This window comes from Microplitis mediator, chromosome 1, assembly GCF_029852145.1.
Source record: "Microplitis mediator isolate UGA2020A chromosome 1, iyMicMedi2.1, whole genome shotgun sequence".
Taxonomy (NCBI): domain Eukaryota; kingdom Metazoa; phylum Arthropoda; class Insecta; order Hymenoptera; family Braconidae; genus Microplitis; species Microplitis mediator.
In genome coordinates this window covers 10690967-10715686 of record NC_079969.1, presented here as the reverse complement: position 1 = coordinate 10715686, position 24720 = coordinate 10690967, and the positions used below count along the sequence as shown (strand labels likewise).

At 31.1% G+C, this 24720-nt stretch overlaps 2 protein-coding genes across 2 annotated transcripts; both read left to right on the top strand.

The window, feature by feature from the left end:
• Positions 1-1131: 1131 nt before the first annotated feature.
• On the top strand, positions 1132-23649 carry LOC130678195 (neuropeptide SIFamide receptor-like). The gene is made up of 3 exons (XM_057485265.1): positions 1132-2269; positions 16695-16794; positions 21829-23649. Exons 1-3 carry the CDS (start codon positions 1696-1698, stop codon positions 22598-22600), a joined length of 1446 nt encoding a protein of 481 aa, XP_057341248.1. The 5' UTR covers positions 1132-1695; the 3' UTR covers positions 22601-23649.
• Positions 17918-18957, top strand: LOC130678202 (uncharacterized). The gene is made up of 2 exons (XM_057485273.1): positions 17918-18075; positions 18489-18957. The coding sequence occupies exons 1-2, from the start codon at positions 18064-18066 to the stop codon at positions 18834-18836; spliced, it is 360 nt and encodes a 119-aa protein (XP_057341256.1). The 5' UTR covers positions 17918-18063; the 3' UTR covers positions 18837-18957.
• Positions 23650-24720: the final 1071 nt, after the last annotated feature.

Below are 24720 nucleotides of genomic sequence, written 5' to 3'. Positions count from 1 at the left end.
TATAGCTACACTACTAATAATCATTATAGAATAATAATAACAATAATCATTATTAGTGGTAATAATAATAATAATAGTAATAATAAATAATTCAAGTACTGACGTATTTTATAAATATGTTGAAGTAATAATTAATAATATGTACACTGTAAAAAATTTTTTGGACCCGGTGTAGTGTAAAAATTACACCAAATATCGTGTTGAATTTAGGCGGTGTAAATAAAAAATTTTTACACCGTCAAGCGTGTAATTTATGATAATTTTGCGCTAAGGAAAAATAATCATTAAAATATTTAAATGTTAAAAATACTATTTAATATCTAAATACTATTAATATAGTTATTGATTAAGTAGTTAAAGATGATCAATGATCATTTGTTGCTCGTTAATCAAAATTATAACGAGTAACACGGAATGGTGTAAAAAATGTAGATTACACCGTGTTAAAATTACACGGATGGAAAATTCACACCGAGAGAATTTTACACCGTTATTTCACATTAAACGGCCGTGTAAAGTTCTCCGGCTGCATTTTTACACCGAAATTTTTTATAGTATATTTTTTATAGAGCTTACAATAAATAAGGGGAATAAAACTAAAAATTTAAAATAAATGGTAGCCCAGCATGTGTTATAAGAATAATTAAATAGGCAATACAAATAGAAGAAAAAAAAAAGATTGAGAACTCAATCAGATGGTTGACGGGGTGTTGCTACATCTGATAAAAATCCAGATAAGAGATGCATGTAAATAAAATTATCTAAAAAGTTGTTGGAACTGGAAATAAAAAAAAGTTAATAAATCCTGGTCAATTGTTGTATATAGACACACGTATACATATGATACGAATATCAATTGTCATTGAATAGCAAGTAAACGTTTTCAATTCAAGTTAGGGATAAAAAGAGATAAAAATAAAAATAAAATTGAGAGATAGGTGAATTGATCGAGTTGTTGAAGTGTGTGGATGAATATCGTGTGCATAGAGTGTGACATGTTACTGGTTAAGCTTGTGCTTCACCATCTACAGCTTATACTACTGCTGGTACTGGTACTGGTGCTAGTGCTGATGCTGGTGCTGGTGCTGGTGCTGATACTGGTGCTGGTGCTGATACTGGTGCTGGTAGTTTTGCTGCATGTGCCCCAATCCAATACAAAACAGCAAATGGCGTCTGCGCAGTATTTTGTTGAGCTTTGTCAGACAGCTCGTCGCTCTTTCGGACGCATCCAAACTACTCCAGTACGCGATCGTCACCTAAAGCGGACTCATTAGTCGCCCAGCATCCTGACCGCTAAATACATATAACAATTTTTTAAAGTTTATAATTTTATTTATTCATTCTTTATCAAATTAATAATTTTAAATTAAAAAAAAAAAAAAGAAGACTATTCCATTTTTTAATTACTTTTTTTTTTAACGCACAAATTTTAAATTTAAATAAAAAAAACTTGAGAAAACAATTGACCAAACTAGTGATAAATAAAGTGAGTGTGTAATTTAATAAAATAAAATTGAACACGTGAATTGAGCAGGTGAGCAGGTGGAGTTACGCAGGTAGCGCAGGCGTATTAACCAGGAGCGGGAGCTTTTAAGTTTAACCCGTAAAAGTTGTTAACTATAAAAACAATGGACTGGTGAAAATAAAAATAAAATAAACTGAATAAATTAATATTCTAATAATTAGTAATTATAAATGGTGGACACACTGCTGACAGAATTGTCAGCTTGGTACCACTCAATGTTGCAACCGCCCTCTCCCTTACTGGAGATGGCATCCCTTCGTCTTCCGGACTCGGAGGAATTTGATCTGGAGTCGCGACACCGTACCAGTGGTAATGTTTTGTTGACAACTGGTTCACCACCTCTGTACCTTGCAAATGATGTTTTTGTCCAAACAAAAGATGACATACGGGATTATCTTAACAATTCATTGAGTGAGCTGGTCACCGGTGGTTCAAGAACGGCCTTGGAAGAATCTGGTTCGAGTAATGTACTGTTTAACACCAGCGATTCGGGTGCTATACCAGTAGAACATGTACCAGATCGTTTTTACAGACACAGTATGGCGATGACCGCTGTTTATTGTGTTGCTTATATGCTAGTATTTAGTATTGGACTCGTTGGCAATAGTTTTGTTATTGCAGTCGTTTATCGGTCACCAAGAATGCGTACTGTCACTAATTTTTTCATCGTTAATCTTGCCGTTGCTGATGTACTTGTAATAGTTTTTTGTCTGCCTGCGACGCTTGTTGGTAACATCTTAGTTCGTAAGTATTACTCTTATATTAAAGTTTTATAATAATAATAATTTTTTTAACATCATTTAAACGGTCTAAAGTATAATATACGCATCAACTTTACTGATGAACCCAGCAAGTATATTCGGGACGGAACCGTATTTATAATATTAACATCTTTGATAATTAGAATCTATTCAATTAATGTACAGTATTACAGTGCGCATTTAAAATGATGCATTTTAGGATTATTAATCCACATGTAATAACTCATACGCAGTTTAGATTCTAAAAAATAATTTGTCAATTAAGCAGATCAGTAAAGCCGTTATTCCTTGAACACAAAAATTAAAAAGTCTGATCGTTAAGTAGAGTCACCTTAAAAAATAATAATAATCTTCTCCTTCTCTTTCTCAACATCATCATCATCATTATTACTATCAACAAAGTACTTGGTTTTACTTTCAAGCACTTGCTCTTGTTGGTGTTGTTGGATTACCTCTGATACGATACTTTAAGTACCCAAGATATTTTTATTTTATCATTTTTTTTTTTTTAGAGATATATATCATTTGACTACTTGGTAGTTGTAGAAATTGAAGTAAAAGTACTTAAAACTTGACTTTTTTTACAAAATCTAAATGAGAAAATCTCGAGTTTTTCGAGGACTTGATTAAATTTATATAAATCTTTATATTTGTAAAATATAATAAAAAAAAAAAAAAAATAGTAATTTGTGATTTAGTCAAGTAGGAAAAAAGTTTTTAAAAAATAAGTTGTAATCTTTTGTTGGTTGGCACTTGGTTTTCCATTTGGGTTGAGCTTGAGTAGTTGCCTTGGTAGTAGTCGGATAAAAATTCCTCGTAGTAATTGTCAAGATTTCCTCAGCATTCCCGTTCGCCGGAGGCTCTGACTTATTTTTTGTCGCCTAAACTCGATTTTCTCGTAATCGTTCGATTACGTTTTTTTTTTTTCTTCTCCTTCTACTGGTATTATTATTATTATTATTATTATTATTATTATTATTATTATTTTTAGTCAATTGCCATTTTTATTTTATTTCTTTTTAACCTTTTCTCTTGCGTGACGAATTTTTCTTGTTTACCTTTTTTTGTTTTAAATCTACTACTACTGGTATACAACTATTCGGACTTGGTAGTAGCACCAGTGGGAGTACTTTTGGAGATCCATTTGCCAGTACGTGACTTCAGAAGAATTCGTGGAATTTGAAATCTCTGAAGCGGTACACGGGATATGTATGTTGTTTAGTCCCTGTATACACAAGGACAAAAGACAATTTGTACGTTAAATGGACACCTTGACCTTACACAAAATTATTTTTTTTTTTTAAACTCTCGACTATTCAAATATCGTTATTTGCAAGAATTCAAATCGCTTTTATTGCAAACGAAATTTTTATTCTGAAGTTAATTTATCAATTGAAATATCACAAAAAAAAAAAAAAAAACAATTAATTTTCCTAGCAATTAGACACTCAAGTAAAAAATTATAGAGTATTTAAAGTTTAACTAAAAAGCTGCATAGTACAGGAATTTGTGCCAAAAAGTTTGTTATATTGAAATATAAGCCTGGAGCGACATTGCAACGCATTTTTATCCCTTTAACCAGGTCCCGGCAACACCAAAGCCTTTTAAATGGTCACACCAGGCCAAGTTTTTATGAAAAAGCCGCATAAAAGCCGTGTCAAGATTTAACGAGACTTTTCCAGGCATGCCCGCAGGACCTGTCGCGACGATTCTACTTAACCCTACATCTATTTTTTATTTTTTTCATTATTTTCGTATTAAAATCCATTTAATTTTTTATACGATTATCAATTTTTTTGTCGATACAAAAAAAATAAAGATCATTTTTTTTTTGTTAGTTGACTCGTACGATAAAGAAATAATAAAAGTAAGCTGATTAAATGACTTGGAAGATCCGCACCCAGAAAATTTTGATATTGTATTGGTAACTTTCGTGTATTCTGTAAACCTATAGAATAACATCTGGATGTATGCATTGTCATTAATAGTGACATAAAGACTTATACATATACATTTTCTTATATATGAGAACTGTTAGCCACTTGTCTCTTTCTCTCAAAACCTATTATTATGCACAAGTACCTCATCGTTGGAGTAACCTTGGTAAATGTCGATACCAATTCAAATGCTAATTGTTACAATACTCTCAATATTCAATATTCACGTGATTTTCATTGTCATATCACGAGTGTATTCCGGGAAATACTCATCACTCATATTTATTATCATTATCGTCATTTAAAGTCTAACAATTTATTAACTACTGATTATTATTTACTTTCAAATTTTCATTAAAAGTAATTAAATAAATTTTATTAAACATTTTTTTGTCATAAATTAAAAAAAAAAGAATGATAATACTAATTAATGTTTTAAATAAATGGATGCAATATATCGAAATAATAAACGGGTTGTTGGGTTTGAAAGAGGCTGAAAGGCCGGTGTCTACCGGATGTTCGCATAGCTGTCACCATATATCGCCTCGATTGCGTCTAACGAACTGCAGTCGATGACAATAAAAAAAAAAAAAAAATAATAAAGCAGGCAAGAAGAGTAACTGCTGGAAGAATATAAAAAAAGTAAATAATCCGTCTTGTTGTCGGGTTGGGCGTATGCAGGACATCCGATTTGTAAGGGAAATGTTTATTATTGTTATTTCTTATAAAATAGTTGAGCCAAAGAGCCATCAGCCGTTGATGCATAATAGGTGGTACACCTTTTCTGGTTGGCCGATCGAACATCTATCAATTGATGAAAGCTACAGGATGTATCAATGCCGGAGGTTAGTGCATAGAAAACAGCCGATTGGAAAATAAAGGCAAGTAAAGGAAAGGGGCTGAAAAGAACCAACTGGGTCGCAGGCAAGAGTGTTGAAGAATAAAGAGAGGGATGTATTGAGTAAGTTACTGGGGTTAATGTCCTGGGGTGACCGCATCCCGACGCCCAGCTCACTCACTCTTATACTTCAAACCATTATATTATTAGTATCTCAGTCTTTTTCCCTGGCACTACCCAACCTGCCTTGTTTCAATATATATACATATATATTACATATAAATTTATAATAATAATCATAATAATAATAATAATAATAATAAGAGTAACAAAAATCTCGATATCAGAAACTAGGGCTTGGCTTTTCTTTCTTCTTCTTCTTCTTTGTTCTTTTAAAATAATCGATCACCAGTTTGTATTAATTATCATATTAATAAATTATTCAAATTGATTAATTTAAAAATATAGATTATCAATTATAATTCTAAACTAGGACTTGGATTTGCACTTGAGATAGAAAAATAATATTAACAAAATGTTTGGTTTTTATTTTAAAATTAATTAATGTCCTCAAGGTATTTCTGTTATTGCACTTGAAAGTGATATATTCAGTGAGTTAATTTGAGTGGTGAGGTTTGTGTCTTAGAGGCTTTTGTGGTAATGTATCATGTCATATATACATATACATATATTTACTGATAGTAGTAGTAGTGGATGTATAGTTTCGTTTGTGATGCAAGTTACGCGTTGGAGGAGTTGATGAATATTCAAAGGAACGTCTTGTACGATTGTTCCACTTGAAGACGTCAGAAAACGTCGTCCCACAACCACCACCACTACCATTACCAGTACCAGTATCAGTATACTAGTACCAGCAGCATTATCATGACTTAGAAACGACGTTCAGAGCTCTGTTATATTTCATGATCGGCACGTATCGCCAGAGTACTATACCGTCTAAATGATAAATTCTACAGATATTCTATAAAACATTTTTTATTGAATAGTTTAACTTTTTTTCTTTTAATTTAAAAAAATTTTTTTTTCTCCACTAATTTAAAGGAGAAAAAGTCGATATGATAAATCTCTTGGATATGATGAGACTTGTTATTACCCTTGCAATTTTTAAAATCAATAATTCAAGTTAATGTTTAAATTATTCGTAAATATTAAAAAAAAAAATAATAAATAATATTTTTATAATAATTTTTTTCTTTTTTTCTTGTACATACAAGTGAAATCGTACGTGCTATTAAGTTTTCAATAAATGTTTACACAAGTGCTCGTGACACATTCGACCGAAATGACGTGTCGTATATATATATGTGGATGTGAATATTTGCATCAAATACCCGATGAGATATTTAAATAAAAAACATGTTATTATTATTATTAAAAAAGGAATAAACGACAGCACACCTTTATCATTGTACCAATAATGATAATAGCTGTCAGTATTGTTTGTTATAAATATCTGAGATTTTTTTTCCACACGAATAATAAAAAAAGAAATAAATTATAAATATTAAAGATTATTGGATGAATAATTTGTCGTGTTGCAAATTATTAAACAATGGACTCATTTAATGAAGCTGACGTTTAAATGTACTCTTGACAACTAAACTTTATATATATATATATATACGAAATACAATGTAAATTATAAACTACAAATGATGAGTTTGTCTTGATGTCTATTAATTGTTAGTAAACACTTGTAAAATGAATAAATAATAAAATAACAGTCGAAAAAAAAAACAAATAGAGATAGAGAAAAAAATATAGTCGGTAATTTTTTGGTGTACAATAGACAGTACAATAAAATAATAATAGATATACGAGTATAAAGAGTTTTAAATAAGCTAGGAACGGATTGAGGTAACGAGAGGGTGGGTACAGGTATATAGAGATAACCTGGAAGTGTGTCAAGGCGAATAAGAGGCCAACACTCTCGCCTGACCTAGATCACTAGTTCACACACCTGTGCCCTGCAGGCTGCCGGGGTAGCGGTGGTGCCGGGTAAGGTGTGCAGCTAACCCCCATGACCCGGTCATGTGCAGGGGTAGTTGTTATCACGCTGCTACTCTGTGCCGGCTCCTGCTACCACTCAATTTTATATATATATAAACTACCAATGCACGAAAGGTGTGTCCTTTATATAGCTAACAACTACAACAACAACAACAACAACAACAACAACTACTGCTACTGCTACTACTATACTATTTCTGTGCCGACATCACGATCGACAATATTATTTAACTTTTTATTAGTTTCCTACCTACGATAACTAATTATTATTTAATTTCATACCGTTGTTGAGTTTTTTTTTTATCACGAATAGTTCTTACGATCATCATTTAGTTTTTTTTTTTGCTCATTACGAGGCTTGTAATTCTTTAATTTTAATTTACTTTTTTTTTCCCAATTTATGAAAACGAAAGAAAAAAATTGTAAAACTTGATAAACTATAGTTATATATAATTCGAACTGGTGTGTTAATTGTTGAATTTTATAAAAAGTAATCGAAAAAGCTTTGGAGTTTACTTTTTCCAATCATGAGGCTATACAAGATACTAAAGACTGAAGCTTTAATTTAGTTGGGTTTACTAAATCTAGTTTGTAGTTTAGTTTACTGTCAGAATAAGAATGTGAGTATTTATCCAAGCCCACAGAATAAACGAGTAAAGCTTAATTACTCGAATGTTGTTAGTGTTGTTGCATGACTCACAATTCACAACTCACCACCCCACAACAATACAACAATAACCTGACCTACGACAAGTCTAAAGGCGTTGAGCGTACCACGCGTGAAATAGCAAACATTTCACTAGGAAACCCATTGTATTGCTAAGCGAACCTGGTGTCCGAAGAATCTTGACTACGCCGCTTGGATCGTTATTAATCTTGTTCGTATAGGACCTCCTCCTCTTCCAATAGAATCCGATATGTGCGTTTATTATATATATCCTTGGATCTATTTTTTGACAGAAGTAAGAATGTGTTTATATTTGATGTCGAGCTGATAAGTGATATCGATAGGAATGGGAACATTGCTCTTCGCTGGCTTTAAATTCTTCTCTTACTCCCTCTATTATATGGGAGTATAAGTGGGTCACTAGATCAAATTGCGGTGGCATTTTATTGCGCATTAATTCGATTATCAAAGATAGATTGATAAATAAATAGTTTAATGATTTTAGTGCTATTTATTGTCGTTTTATATATATATATATATTTTTTTTTATCAAATAAATATAAAACAATAGAATTTGTTGGATTATTGGTATTATTATGATTATTATTATTATTACTATTACTATTATTATTATTATCATTATTATTGTGTGCAGTGAATGGAATCGTTGAGAATTTAAAGCTTGCTAAGCTTTTGCTCCTCCTTTCAGCACAATAATAAATATCCTTCCTTAAAAGCTGAAATAAGATGAGAGTCGTCGAGAAAATCACGAACCATCCTTTTTCAAACTCTTAATCTTTTTTCTCTCACTGGTACTCGTTGCAGTACCAGCATCAGTAGTAGCAGTAGTAGAAGCAAAAGCAACGGGCCGGTCGTTTTGTAAAAGTTAAAGCGACAGAATTGCTCAAGATTGCCACGAGAATCCTGCACTACTTTTCTTTTTACACATTCTCTCTTATTTTTTTTCCTCTCTTGTAGTACCAGTAGATTGAGTACTTAGTGGTCTATTTTTTCCTAAAATTCGTCTTTATAATTTATTGAATAGTAAATAAAATAATTAAACAAATAGTGGATTTATATTTATGTTAAAATAAAAATAAATTTAGTTAAAGATTGGATTAAATGTGAGTGTTGGTGTGGTAGGAGGGTAGGGAATGGATGAGTAGCGCGATGAGATTCTGGTGCAACGGGTTGATGTAGGGAGTGGGAACGGGAGTGGGTGGGCTAGTAAAATAGGCAGAAGGGTCGCGGTAGGCCGCGCTAGGTAGACAGACGGAGACATGGCCTAGTTTATATACTTGCTCTGTTCAAGGTCGTGCCTCGTGAGAAGATAATTACGTATCTAGGTCGCAGACAGTTGTTCCTGCTTTGGGTTTAATTTTTTAAGCAATTACTCGCTGATGATGATAATAAATTATAAGAAAAATCTTTTTCAGTAAATTTTATTTTTAAAATTACATAAATAAGTAAGTAAATTTATTGATGGAATGGATTATTTAATTTAGTGACTGATTTGTTGCTGGATAATTTTGTAATTTCCACCTGGTGAACAGGATTCTCGGATTTAGATGCATTGTATTACTACTACGATTATGCTGAATTTCATCATGTTGGCGAGGTTTTGTCGAGTTTGGATTCGCTCGTTTGCTCATGGCTACTGAAAATTTATTACTACTACTATTGTGTATGCGACCTTCTCTCTCTCTCTCTTCCTCTCTTTCCCCAATTCTACAACTCATGTTAATGTTAAGTCTGTATGTGTCTAGTTTGCTCCTGTCCAATCTCACATGCTAATCAATCATACACCAGCATATCATCTGTTAAATTCAAATTCAATTTCACCAGCCACCGACCATCCGTTCAATTCACCCCCACACCTTCCTTCCGCGACTCTTTTGTTTTGTTTAAAAAAATAGACAAAAAATTTATTACCCAGATATAAAAGGCCATATCTTAAATTGTATAAAGTTTATAATCCAGGTCATTTAGATTACAAGTAGTTATATAGTAAAATATCACTTGTTAAAGTCTTTGATGGCGTTTGATAAGTGTGAAAGGTCATATCCCTGGTCCTGACGTCCCGTTGCACCCAATGATAATTAATCGATAAGTGATGCAGACCAAAGAGTTATTATATATATCTATGAAACCCAAAGAATAAGGTCGCGAGGGTTTGTGCATATAGCAGCAGCAATAGCACTACCATCACTACCAGCAGCAGAAGCAGCAGCAGTAGCAATAGCGGGTCGGCGAAACCTTGAAGGCATTTGAAACCGGGGCAGTATCCTCAGTAAGGTGCAACGCGTCTGCGCCTACCGATACCTTTATAAAACTATATAACGGATCCAGTAGGCTTGGAGTACATCAGCAAGCAATCTAAACCTCTCTGGTAAATCTTAGCCTGCTGCAGAACCAAACAAATGTACTCAAGCTTTAATGTTTAATGCCAGCCAAAGCCAGCCAAAGAGCATTGAAAGCTGGCATTTAGGCTGTCCCTTTTTAATATTTTTCCATCCGTTCATCTTTTAAAACTAAACATTTCCGTTTGTTTTATCTGTGTGTGAATCTGTTTTTTTTTTCTTTTTCTGTTAAATTTTTTATCTTTTATTCAAGCGTTTATTTAAAGCGAATGTCAGGATGTAATAGTCACGTGTTGTATACAAGTGCATTCATGTGCTTTCTTTACTTTTTTTTTTTATTTATTTTTTTGGTTCTTTCTCTGTCCCGTAACCCCCTAGTCTCTTTTATCATACGGATGTTATCGTTTACACTTTGTGTTTGTGTTTATCCGCCTATCATTATTTATATATATATTTACAAATTTATTAAATTTCTCATTGTTGTTGTACATTGAGTCTATTGGAAATTTATTGAGGGCGATAAAAAATATTGAGGGTAAAAATTTAGGACAAGATACTGGTGATAGATAGATATTGATATAGAATAGATGTCTTAACATCTAAAGCAGCAACGGCAGTTAGTAGCAATGAGGTTGGTACTCGATGACCGATAGAACGATAGAACGTGATGTAAACTAGTTATAAGTAAGGCCCTTTGAGAGTGTTTTCCGCAACGACCGCACTCTCATGAGATTATCTGATCTGTGCACTTGAGGTGTCGAGGAGTACTCAGTACTCACTCACCCGGTCCTTTCCTTAAGGGGCCAAGTGATCTTAGTCGCTCTAAATTGCTCCCAGTAGAATAAGTCCGCTTGTGATCAGACGCGATCAATAAATTAAAATAATAATAATATATATTTGTTTTATTAAATTTATTGGACCACTACTTTATATTCAGTTATGGGAACAATGTGTTGAGTCCTTGCACGACTTTTACAACCAAGTTTGATCGATAATAAATCACTATCAAGTATTCCAACCAGGTTTTTTCTTTACTTTCAACTCGTGAAAGTTTCTCCGGAACATTGCAATTATGATACCACAATAACTTTTTTTTTTATTTTTATGTATTTTAAAACTTTTTATATGAAAATAGAATAATACCACATGAATGAAACCTAAATTATGATATATATTTTATTTATTTATTTGAGTTGGGTGGTAAAAAGTTTTTTAATTTAATATTGTGACTTGTCATCTCTTCTGTCTATCGACCCGTTTACTTTTTATAAATTGTGCTTTCCTATAATTATTTTACAAACATTCTGGAGATCTTGTCTCTAAATAATTATTTAAAGAATAAAAAAAAAGTTAATTTTTTTTTTTACACCAGGAATATTTTCTGGCAGATGCACAGGATTTTAAACAAAATATTAAATATATAAGATCCTGAAAATCCATGTTTTGTATTGCGATATATTATAAGAAATGAATGAATGAATACAAGAGTTTGTCAAAAGTTTTAGTAGCTAAGGATAAAATATATATAAAGCAAGTTGATTCACGGCCAAGTGATAATTTTAGTTTTGGTGATCGAGCAACGGGGTTTTAATTCAAGGTCTTGGTCAGTCTGTTGGTTATTTTATTCCTGTTGTATAGAGTTTTTACTCGATCTTATTTGGTTGTATATATCATGTAGAGAGTATATAAGAAGAATGGACATGTGATTTACCCCGTGGCCAAGGCCAAGTGCAACGGAGCTACGGAGACATCGGATTTCCATTATAACATTTAATAAAATGTTGGTACCGATGCTGCCACTGGAATTTATATATAATCTCGTCGCGTCATTCCTTTACTCCAATCACTGGCATTATTGTCTTATTCATCTTATGCTCGACATTCATCTGAGGATTGTAAGATAACTGCAGTGAAGAGACTATGCTATTATATAATCTCATTTTAATCCATCTTCCAATTGGATTTTTATTATTTTTTATTTTTTTCTACACTGTAAATAATTAGCGGAGTGAATCCGGAGTGGATGACTGTTTATTTGTTTAATCCCCTCGGAGTGAAACTCACTCCAAAGGGGAGTTTAGTTTAGTTTTGAAACTCCGGGTCGGACTGGAATTCACTCCTTAAAAAAGTTCATTTTAATATTAAAACTCCGAATCGGAGTGAATGCGGATTTAAATGAAATTCAGATCTCTTCGAAATCACTCCGCTGGAAAAAAACAAATTCCCTATTTACTCCGTATGCGGAGTGATTTTGTTTAAAACTTCAGAACTCCAAGTGATGAAGTGAATTCGGATTGAATTAAAATCCATAATTACTCCGAATTCACTCCCAATTTTTTACAGTGTAGTGAAAATCTTATATAGTATGACGTTATAAATTTATTTTAAAAAAAGATAAAATTATTAACCTTTTTTTTCTATAAAATGTTAGCTTTGATTTGAAATCTTTAAAATAACTTGAGATAAATTGATTATCATTTAATCATTAAAACTCTGATGTACTTTATTTCGAGACCTAAAAGTACCAGTTGAAAAATAAAATTTTTAAATTTTTTCAACCGTAACTTCGGAGAATACAGAAGACATTGAAATTTATGGGTCTCAAAGTAAAACCTTTAAGCTTTAAAATGACATCTTTTCTCCCGATACGATAATCTGCGCCGAAGATACAAACATTTTACGGAATTACAATTTTTAAGCAGTGATTTTAAATGTATTTGAAATAAATTAGATCCGAAAATTAATGCTAAAAATATTTAAAAGTAAGTGGAATAAAAATGTGAAAAAAAGCTCCTGAATTAAAGAATTATGTTTTTTAAATCAAGGACAATTTAACAGATATTTTCACACGTACATATACATATTTAAGGAGAAGGAAGAGAATCCATTGTATTTACTATTCAAACTGTGAATTTAAAATACGGATAAAGAACAAAGTAGTTCATTTTATCATGCATCACGATCTGTTGACACTCTCAACCGCATTAGTAAAAATTTAAATTTTTATAAAATGTTTTTAAATTATTATTATTTTTTTGTGTCATTATCAATAAAGATAAAGATAAAAGTAAAAGGTGTGGCAGATGATTTATATACAAGAGGAGAAAGAAAGCCGTTGAATTAATCGGATCCTGGTGTCCCAGGTGAGGAAGATCCGAGTAGGGCACTGACGAGGAGCAGCGGATTTTAACCTCTACCTCCCCTGTGGCATATCCATCGGCTCGTCGAGGGCGTCGACTCGTTCTCAGTGATCGATACATTCTGCATTTGAGCTCGTCACTCTTCGTTCCTGGCTAGCTCTTTACTTTTTTGATATAACACCACCAGTTTGACTGATGCTTGCTAAATCCTTACCGAATTCATCACCTGGAATACTTTTTGTGAAATATATATATATATATAAGGAGGGACTTTTTAAGTTTGTTGATGGGTGAATGCTGACCAAGATTTTGTTGAAAAAAAAAAAAAAAAGAAAAAAAACTGGATTTATTCTTTTTAAAAAGTTTTAGCTGTATATCGTCTTACGGTCTTAGATTTTTGTTCAAGGATAAAAAGTTTAAGGTTTAATTTTTTGTGTTTATCATTCGAAGGCGGCAAGAGACTGAACTTCAGTAGTTTATACTTGGCTTACCTGAATATTCATCGACCGATATTCCCAAATTCCTCCTCTTAAAACTCTAAATATTATGATTTTACTGACCTACTTATTTATATATTATTTTTAACAAATGATATACTTTTTACTTATTTCATCTCATATATATAGACACCTAGAATACGAGAACACGATAAAATTATTTATTTGCAAAATGAATAAATTTTTTCATTAAATTGAAAATTGAATAATTATTGTATATGCATAAAAAAATTTTATCCACCAAAAAATATGTATGTAATATCAAGAAAATCCAGTTTTAAGCAAACAGTTTAAAAGTTTCGAGTAGTTTACAAAGTAAATATACTTTAATATAAATTTAATTAAATACTTTATTTTAATAAAATTATTATTAATAAACATAATTGAAAAGTCGTTAATATTTATGCATTTAAAAAATCGGTATAATCGACTTAAAGTGTATGAATACACATACAAGCTTTTACAGTATATGCCAATAGGTTTAACCGTGAGATCGATAAGCTGTTAACTACCACATCTATACTGACCCCGTAATACTCAATACCTATATAGTCTTTAAACTATTAAGTCTCTATATATCTATGTAGTACGATAATAATATTAGTTGAATAGTCTGTAGAGATAAACGAAATTCCTTTTTCTAAATTACTATTTTCATTATCTTTCACACAACAACAACAAGAAAAATTTATTAACTTCCCGCCGAGAAAGTTGAAAATTTTCAAAAAAAAGGGAAGTTATTGGTTTCGTTCCGATTTTCACAAATCGAATTCCTAACAGATCTTGACATTTTGAGGTTCTAGGAAGATATTCTGACTAACTTCAAAATTATGTCTGAGTCTATGTTTGTGTGTATGTACGTACGTATGTAAATATTCTGTAACTTTTGAACAGATCAACCGATTTGGCGTTTTGAGGTCGCTTTTCAAGCGGCTCGTTAATTCCAACTTTTGAGAAGTTAAGCATGATCAGTGCGTTACGTTCGGAGATATTTCAAAAGTAAAATTTTTTCAAATATTTTCAAAACTGTTTCTTTTATGATAATTTGCAATGCACTCGATGGATTAACTCCAAAATCTAATCAGCTCTGAAACTTTATAAGCCGCGTCGAATGCCACTTCCATCATCAAAATCGGTTCTGTCGTTTAAGAGAAACTGTTGTCGAAAGAATTGCAAAAAAGTGTTTTTTTCTAATAAAATCTAAATTTTCGAACTAATTGATGACGTTTTTTCTTCGAACGTTAGTGATTAAAAAACCGCGTCGAATGTCAACTTGAACGTCAAAATCGATTCATTATTTCAAAAGATATTGGTGATTAAAAATACGGAAAATAACGATTTTTTCATTTATTCGGAATAACTCATAATATTATTTATCAAATGTTTCAAAATTTTTTCTTAATGTTAGAAGTCAGAAGACTGCGTGAAATGCCATTTTAAACGTCAATCGGTTCATTATTTTCAAAGATATGGCTGACATAAATTTAAAAAAAAACAATGATTTACTTCATTATTTTAGCTTGAAGAACTCAAAATGTATTGACAATAATGTTTTCGAGCTCCTTTTGAGCTCGAAAACAGCGGGAAGTTGCAGGGCTGGCCCGCAGGCTCAGGCAGTTTACAGATTTTTATTATTATTTTTTATTAAGATTAACTATATATCTATTTATATACATATACATACAGGTGCCATTTAAATTGCTATTTCTTCTGAGAATTAAACACGATTGCGTACTTACGGAATGTCATGAATACAAGCCTATCGTTTGATCTCATAATAATAAACATGAGGATTTGTGAAAGTATTATGTTTATTATAATCTTTTGATATTTAATTACTTATTATTACTTTAAAAATAAAAATATTGATTTATTAATTTGTCGTAATATTTCTAAGCTTGGAAGAAGTTATTAAAATTAATATAAAAAATAAAAATATAATACTAATAAATGAATTTACAACGGTCAAGTACCAAGTGGTTGTAATTCGGTTGGGTTCTGCCTCGGTATTTATACTGAAGCTTAGGTAACTGGGTAACTGTCAGACCGGGTTGCTGGTAAAAAAAATCAACGATGTATTTATTTGAAATGTCTGGATGTGTGTATATATGTATTACAGAAAGGGAGAGTGGAGAAGTACAAGAGAGTACACTGTAATGTAACATAATGTAATAGAAGAAAATAGAAGATTAAACTTTGAGAAAAGAGATAGAGTATGGAGGAGGAGAAGGAGAAATAACAGACCAGAGATAAATTTATAGACCGAGTGTGTGGGACATGAGGGTCTACATATTTTCCCTGGTCGCCTACATCTTTTTATTATTGCTCCTGTATATATACATAAATTTTTTTTACGTATACTATTGCTTTTTTTTCACAATTGAGATTATTTTTTTTTCTCTTTAACCTTTTTTATACCTCATAAAATTCGTTAGATAAATAAAAAAACAAAAATATTATTTGCTAGTTGATATGAAGAATTTTATTTATTATCCGTAATCTTTAATCCTTAATTTCGAATGTGATTGTATCGGTATTGAAAATAATTACCATTTAACGGTTGATCGGTGATTCGCTTTTCTATTTCTCTGGTAACACATGTAAAATATTCAACATAATAAGACCCTTCACTTTTATTCTATAAGATATTATAAAATACTCTCACACTTACGAATAAAACATATACATTTATACACATGAAACCTATAACTGGTTACAACTTTAACCAAATAGACGGTCGATGTCCTGCCTGGGAACTTATTCATTAAATTAATTCCGTGACATTTAAAATGCTGGATAGTATCCTCAGCACATCTACCCTTTTAATGTATATTTTATACCTTTTATAATAATAAATAAATAAGTATGAATGATAAGAAACAAAAAAAAAAACAAAAATAATGAATTATGTCTACATTTTTTTTTTTTATCTTTTCAGCTTGGGTTCTAGGACGATTTATGTGCAAGACTGTATCCTATATTCAAGGAGTATCAGTGGCTGCCTCTGTATACAGCCTGGTTGCCGTTTCGTTGGACAGGTGAGTAAAATAAAAAATATAATCTCTTGAGTGAGGGAGATTTGAAGAGGGTCAATCATCCTCGGTAGCTAAAAAATAAATAGCATACGACAAAAAATTTGAGAAAAAAAAAATATATAAAGGTTCTGTTTATGGTTTCCGTGAAATTACGTCGATTTTACAGATCAGACTGTCAGACACATTGGGTATCTAGAGAATAAGGCGACAGCTCCGAGAGGACAGACTGGCAAAGTGCCTTCTGTTCGCCGGAAAAGGAAAACTCTTTCCATATCCACATATTACAGAACGTGGGATTATTTTATGTATCAAAAAATTGTCTTTGTACCCTTATTTGTTTTTTCCTCCACTAAATTTTATAATATTCATATTATAGTATTTCAGTTATCTTGATTTTCTTTGTCCTTTTTTTTTTTAATCAAATTATTACTTTTTTTAAATTCAGTTCTTCTGCTAACCATTCAAAGTAATCAGAAATCTCATTGCCCTAGAATGTATGTCAATAAATAATTAAATTAAATTATTCAATAAATGAAAAGTACAAAGTCAGCATACATTTTTTTTTATGTACTTTTTTTTCACACAAAAGATATAAAAAAAAAACATCTGTCGCAATATTTTCTTATATCACTCATCTAATATAAATAAATTAGCATGAGAAAAACCACATATTGAACTATTTTACAGGATATACGATCTACTTGATTGTCGTTGTAAAACTAGAGTCGCGAGTTTAAACAAACCAGAGAACCGACCATGGACTATAGTATTATTTATCCAATCTACTGATAGCTAAATATTCACACAGCTACATATATCTATATAGATATATAGGCTTCCTAAATGTTATGTAATAATAGGCATATTGTGGCACAATATACAAGACAATAATCGATAATTTATGTAAACAAAAGTTTGATTTGGGATGCTCTGGTTCGTTTGATGAGCCCAAAAAAAAATTATAAATAAAATTGGCGGTTACCTTAATGATAATTGGGAATAGAGGGGAAAGGGTTGATGTAATGAGTTATAGTACATATATGTATCTACGAAGATAATAATTAGAGTGTAAATGATTGTGATTGGTCGAAGGATTGTCCCACTCTGAACAAAGAGATCGGCTGACTCAACATTTGCCGTTTAGTCGTAATTCTTGTACCACGTGACTATTTTTGTTGTTTGATTTTTTTTAAAAATCTATTTGTATAAAAGGATCGTTAAGTTGCACTATTGTCACAAACTTACTGACTACCAAACAGTAAACTTATCAAGATGTTCAAGCTGGTAAGAGCATTTTATTTTATTTTTAAATTAATCCACTCACTGATTATTCTGTCCTCATGACTAATATTATTGATTCGTTAATTGAATTGGACGTGTGTACGTACTGGCCCTACAATCTACATATACTATCCCAACTAGTATTGACTCGGCTTGTTCCGACACGTTAATTATTCACGATTTAATCAGCTGTTAAAAAAAAAAATAGTAAAAAAAAATCTGCTTTACGATTCAATTTACTTTTATTTTTTGTTATTTAACTCACAAATCCATAGAATCAAAAACATTATTTTTTTACATATCAATTTAACGATTATTATTTTCTTTAAAAACTCATTTATACTAATTTGTTTATTAACTTTTTTTGACAAAAATCCCAAGAGTGTAAAAGTGATAGAAAAAAAAATTTTTTTTAGATCGTTGTCGCTGCTGTTTTGGCTGTAGCTGCCGCTGCACCAGGAGGATACACTGGCATCCACGTTGATCATGGACTTGGTCCAATCCACGCACCTCACGTCGTGTCTCACGTCGATCATCACTTGGGAACCCACGTTGTTCATTCAGCACCTGCTGTAGCACCAGCACACGTGGTTCATTCTGCACACGTAGTTCATGCTGCACCTTTAGTTCATGCTGCACCACACGTAGTTCACGCTGCACCACATGTACATGTCGCTCCCATTGTCACCAAGACAGTCCTTCCTGCCCATGGACACCATGCCCCTCTTTTCTTGGGTCATCATGACGTCCACGGACACTACTAAGCAATGGAATTCATCTTGAAATTAAAATAAAACTCGTTCTGTCTTCTTCATCCCGGATCTAATCAGCCTGCTATTTTTTAGCAGGTCATCAAAATTATTTTGCTTCGGACATCATTTCCATTACCCAGCTTTTTATATTTTTTTTATAATTATTAATTTTATATTTTTTTATTGTAAATTTTATTTTTTATTCATTCCCCGATTTATTATACCCTGATTGTTATTAAAGAATTTTTAATAAACACTAAATTTTAAAATCCAAATAAAATTTTTTGTATACTTTTTTATTTTCCTAAACTGAGAGAAGGATTATTGGACAATGTAAGCGATCCACGAATGAATTTGCAATTTATTGGCCATACCTCGAAGTTTATATAAAACAAAACAAAAAAAAAAAAAAAAAAAATGTAAAGGAGAATCTAAACTCAACGAGATTAAAATGCAGGTTTGTTGGACGCGCGTGCACCAAGCACAAGAATTAAATTGGTCTTTCTTTGTTGCTCGATCGATCCTCCTACTCGGTGTACTATGTCGAGTACAACAACAGACACATCGTATTTTCTTTCTTTACTTATTGTAGTCCTAGTCCTCTCTTTTGGTTCTATTTTCTCTTCAACAACTAGAACACAAGTACAAATAAAAATTTATTTCTATAACTCATTACACCAAAACTGAATCATCAAACTGTTTATTTAATAATAATTGTCCTTAGAAACAAATAATCAATATAAAATATTGTTGGGTTAAAGTAAAGGTTTATTATTTGTCGTAAAAATAATAAATCCACGATTATAAAAAGTTAAGTCAGAGTAAAAAGTAGATAGAGAGTATCGTTGTTGTAAAACGTGTTGGATTCTGCACTATACGATTATTCGATTAGTAAGAATCTTGCGAGATTCCTCATAAAATACGTGTAATGTTACTTCTAGTAGTATTAGGATTTGTTGTTGGTTTATTGTTAAATTTAAATGCAAGTGACATTAAATAAGTCATAATGCGTAGTAGTTTGATGTGCGTGAGCGGTCGCGTGTCCGAGTTTATAGAGCGTAAAAACCTCATCTGATTAATTATCTTTTTAAGTGCTATGTTGTTGTTGTTATTGATAAAATTAATAGCATAATATAATGATAATGATTAAATTTAAAAAAATGAATAAATAATAACAACAACAAATGATTCAGCATTAAATGGATTTTAACTGTTTACTCAACCGTGACTCGTATAGATTCATAGCTTAAGAATAAGCCAGTGGCCTATTGTGAAAGGGTTCGCTTGGTACCACTAGGTACATAGGTTTATATATATGTGTATATATATTTATATATATATATATATAGAGGCTGGCGAGTTAGATTGATAAACCGGTCTTTGGAGGTCTAACTTGGAATCCCAAGAGTAGTTTAGCTATTTCTGTCAGGTATAGAGGGTGTTATACGATATGTCTAATGTATATCATATCCCCGTTCTTATTTCTCAAAGGGCTATATATATATATATTTTTTTTTTTTTTTTTGTTATATTTTATTATATTGTAACCAAGTCACTGACCTAAAGTTATATAATAAGTTTAAGTTTACCTTGCAGATTGTTGATTTTAAAATTTTTATTAAAACACGAAATCATTTATATGTTATGCTTATAATGCAACAGTTGAATTATAAATAAATTGTTCTACTTTTTTGCCCTAGAATACATAATCATTAAAAGATAATTAATAAATTTAAATTTCTGTTATGATAATCTGATCAAGATTGAAAATAAAAAAATTTGGAAAACAGTTGACCCTGCGGGCAAACCCCAAAACTTCCCGCTGTTTTCGAGCTCAAGGAGCTCGAAAATATTTTTGATCTCTTTGAGCTCAAAAATACTCTTGACTGCATTTGTATTTTTGTTTTTTTGAGATCATTAAGCTTAGAAAAAATTATGGATTGCAATGAACTACGACAATTAAAAAATTTGAAATAGTTGAAAAATATGAAACTCCATTTTTACAAATTATTCTTAAGAAAACGCATTGATTTGGGCAGAACTAACTACAAATAATCACGATAAAGAATGAAAAGAGGTTTATATTAAATCATAATCTCGAAATATGAAACATCCGAAAAAAATTCAGAGAACAGAAATTTCTTTAATGTTTTATTGACGATAAAATCCACACTAACGAATCGATCAACAGAAACCGCGAAGAGGAGGATCAGATATAATTTTGGAATCATTTAGTACATTACATTATGGGGTATCTAGGAAAAATCGTTATTTTCGAAATTTTCCGGCATCGATTATCTCTCGAACGAATGAAACGATTTTGATATTCGATACAGCTATCGACCTGTTTTACCAAGTTTTAGAGCTGATATGATTTAGAATTGATCGGTTCCGTCGCTTTAAAGATATTTAAAAAAAAAACCGTTTTTTACCATTTCTTTCTTCAACGATATCTTTCGAGCAAATAAACCGATTGCGAAGGTTCTTGCGGTAATCGACGCGTTTTATCGAGTTCTAGAGCTGAATAGATTTTGGAATCGATTAATCAAGTTGTTTTTGACAAATTTCCAAAAAACTAAAAAAAATCGTTTTTTCATATTTTTTGAATTATTTCAGTCTATTCGATCGAATGATCTGAAATTCACAGGATAGTTAATGACCAGCACGTTCTTTTGATTGTCGCAAGAACGGTTAATTACCGATTAATACACACACACACACACACACACACACACACACACACACACACACACACACACACACACACACACACACACACACACACACAAACACACGCGCACACTCTGAAAATAGCCGAAATAGCTTTTTAATAGGATCTCAAATTGTTGACATCTGATGAATACTCGATTTTCGAAAATCAGGGTGAAAACAATAATTTCTCCAATTTTTTGAAAATCTTTAATTTTCAAAGCGGGAATTTAAAAAAATCATAATAATAATAGTAAATAAAATAATTATATAATTTATAAAATTTTTGTTACAGATTTTTGGCGATATGGTGGCCAATGAAATGCCAGATAACAAAACGTCGAGCTAGAATGATTATAGTTGTAATATGGTTTATCGCATTAACAGCAACTTCCCCTTGGTTGTTATTTTTCGACCTGATAAAATACGGTGATGACCCAGAGTTGAGGTTCTGCGTGGAGCGATGGCCGCGTCCACAAGACGGTACACTCTTCTTCCTAATCGGTAATCTTTTGCTGTGTTACGTATTACCGATGATACTAATATCCTTGTGCTACATTCTTATCTGGATAAAAGTGTGGCGTCGTCACATACCAACGGATACCAAGGACGCACAAATGGAAAGGATACAACAGAAATCAAAGGTTAAGGTTGTAAAAATGCTCGTTGTTGTTGTTATTCTTTTTGTCCTGTCATGGCTGCCACTGTACGTTATATTTGCGCGAATAAAATTGGGCGGGGAGCAGGCCGAGTGGGAGGAAGAAGTACAGACGATTGTTACACCAATTGCCCAGTGGTTGGGATCAAGTAATTCATGCATTAATCCGATACTCTATGCATTTTTTAATAAAAAATATCGACGGGGTTTTATGGCGATACTGAAAAGCGGACGCTGTTGCGGTAAGCTCAGGTACTACGAAACAGTTGCCATCATGTCTTCTTCAACAAGCATGAGAAAATCATCATATTATGTTAACAATAATTCATCAACACGTCGTACTTATCATGCGCCACCAGTACATCAAGATAGTAATGTGTCTTACATTTTTAATCATACTGGAGTGTAATAATAATAATACTAATAATGATAACTATAATAATAATAATAAATAATAATAATAAATCCATCACTGGAGTTTGATAGATTTTTTGTCATTTTTGTAACAAGTAACAAATATTATATATATACATACATAAATGAAAATATAAAATAAAAGAAAAATTGTTTTATGAAAATTGCTGGTCCGAGAATTAGGATCAATGATCGATTGTAACTCGGATTAGATAAAGATAAAAATGTATGATTTAAGTGGGAAAGTATAGCAAAGATGTAATTTAATTTTGGTGGTAGATAGAAAGGCAGAGAAGACAGAAAGGCAACTGGTTGTTTTCAATAAAACGTCTGGCAGTCTCTTATATATTTAAATCGTTGTCACGAGCAGATGGAAAAGTTGATTGATTACGGTCTCTTTCTGAGATCTTAGAGCAGTCCGAAAGATAAATTTATCTCTTAAAGTCAGCGACACGTGACACATGAGACGAATCACTTTGTCATGCTTAATAAGCATTTTTAAATATTATTATATTTTAATATTTATTGAGAAAGAAAAAACCGTTTTTAACAGTTATTAATACACTTTTTCACGCATGGTTCTCTAATTGTGACGCATTTCGCGTTTGTTGTAACCGTATATTAACTATATTTATATAAATATATAAATAAATAAAAAAAATATATATTTATTGAACTATACATATTTATCATATCCGGCAATAGCTTGGCCGAACACCCAACACCTTATTCTGAAAAATTAATAGTAATAAATATATATACTATATATATTTTCTTACCGAATATCCAATTTTATCTGTCCGATCAAGTGCGATTTTTGTGTAGAAAATAAATGAGAGTTTAAAATAATACATATTTTTTTTCTCTTTGTATACTGGTAGGCAATGTAGGTTTATAAAAAAAAAATGGAACAAATAAATTTTTTCATTGGATTTTGAGGGCTGGATATCGTACCGCAATACGCTTGAATTATAATAATAATAACAACAACAATAATAATAATAATAGTAATAATAATAATAATAATAATAATAATAATACATATACGTATGTTTGTCTGTGTGTGTGTGTGGGCGTGTGTGTAGGTGTGTGGCATGTAAATAGAGTACATATTTTCTTAATAAATAAAATAAAAGTTTGTATAGTTGGTACAGAAGATTAAAAATTTTGTTGGAGGATTTTTGAGAGTAAGTGGTTCAAATCCACAGTGATAAGATTCAATTTAAATTATTGAATTAACCAAAAAACAATAAACACATGTAACATGCACAAATTATCTGCAATACTGAGCTTTCAGGTATTTTATCATTTAATAATAAATCGCTTTACCAATAAATAATAACAATAATAATAATAATTATAATACATAGACTCTATATATAATTATCTATATTTAAAATTATTTACAATATTCTAAAATGCTATCTCTTTTATAAATAATAATAATAATATTGAATTGACTTGTGTGCTTTTAATCGTTGCAATGTTACTATTTAAATAAATATCAAATTTGCTTGAAATAAAAATAAAATATTTTTTTTAAAGCTTTTGATTTTTATAAAATAAGTTTAAATGTAAAATTTATTGAAATATTTTAACTAATATATACTAGTGTAAGGTAGAAAAAACAGATTATAATATTTATTGATTATTGGATTTAAATAAAATATGTATCAAAATATATAACATCGAATACGGATTTATGTAGATTATATATTTAAATGTTTGATTCGATAGATAAAATAATTATGAGTGCAACGAACTTACTATTATATCAAAGGTGAGATATAAATGGAGGAAAGTAGAAATTTTAAAATAGTGAATGAAATATAATAAAAAAATTAAATTTAAAGTAGTAGCGTCCAAATATATTATATATAATATGTATATTACAGAGACTAAAAAGGTATTACAGTAAATACTTTTAAGCAAACACAAGCTTCGTCCACCATCTTTTATTTATTTTCTTTGGTTTTTAAAATATTTTTACTGTGTTCGACATCGCGATGGTTCAACGAATCAACTACTATGTTCAACGTAACTAAATAAAAATAATAAGTTGAAAAAAAATTTACTATTAATAATAAAATTTTATGATTTTAGAGTAAGAGGTCG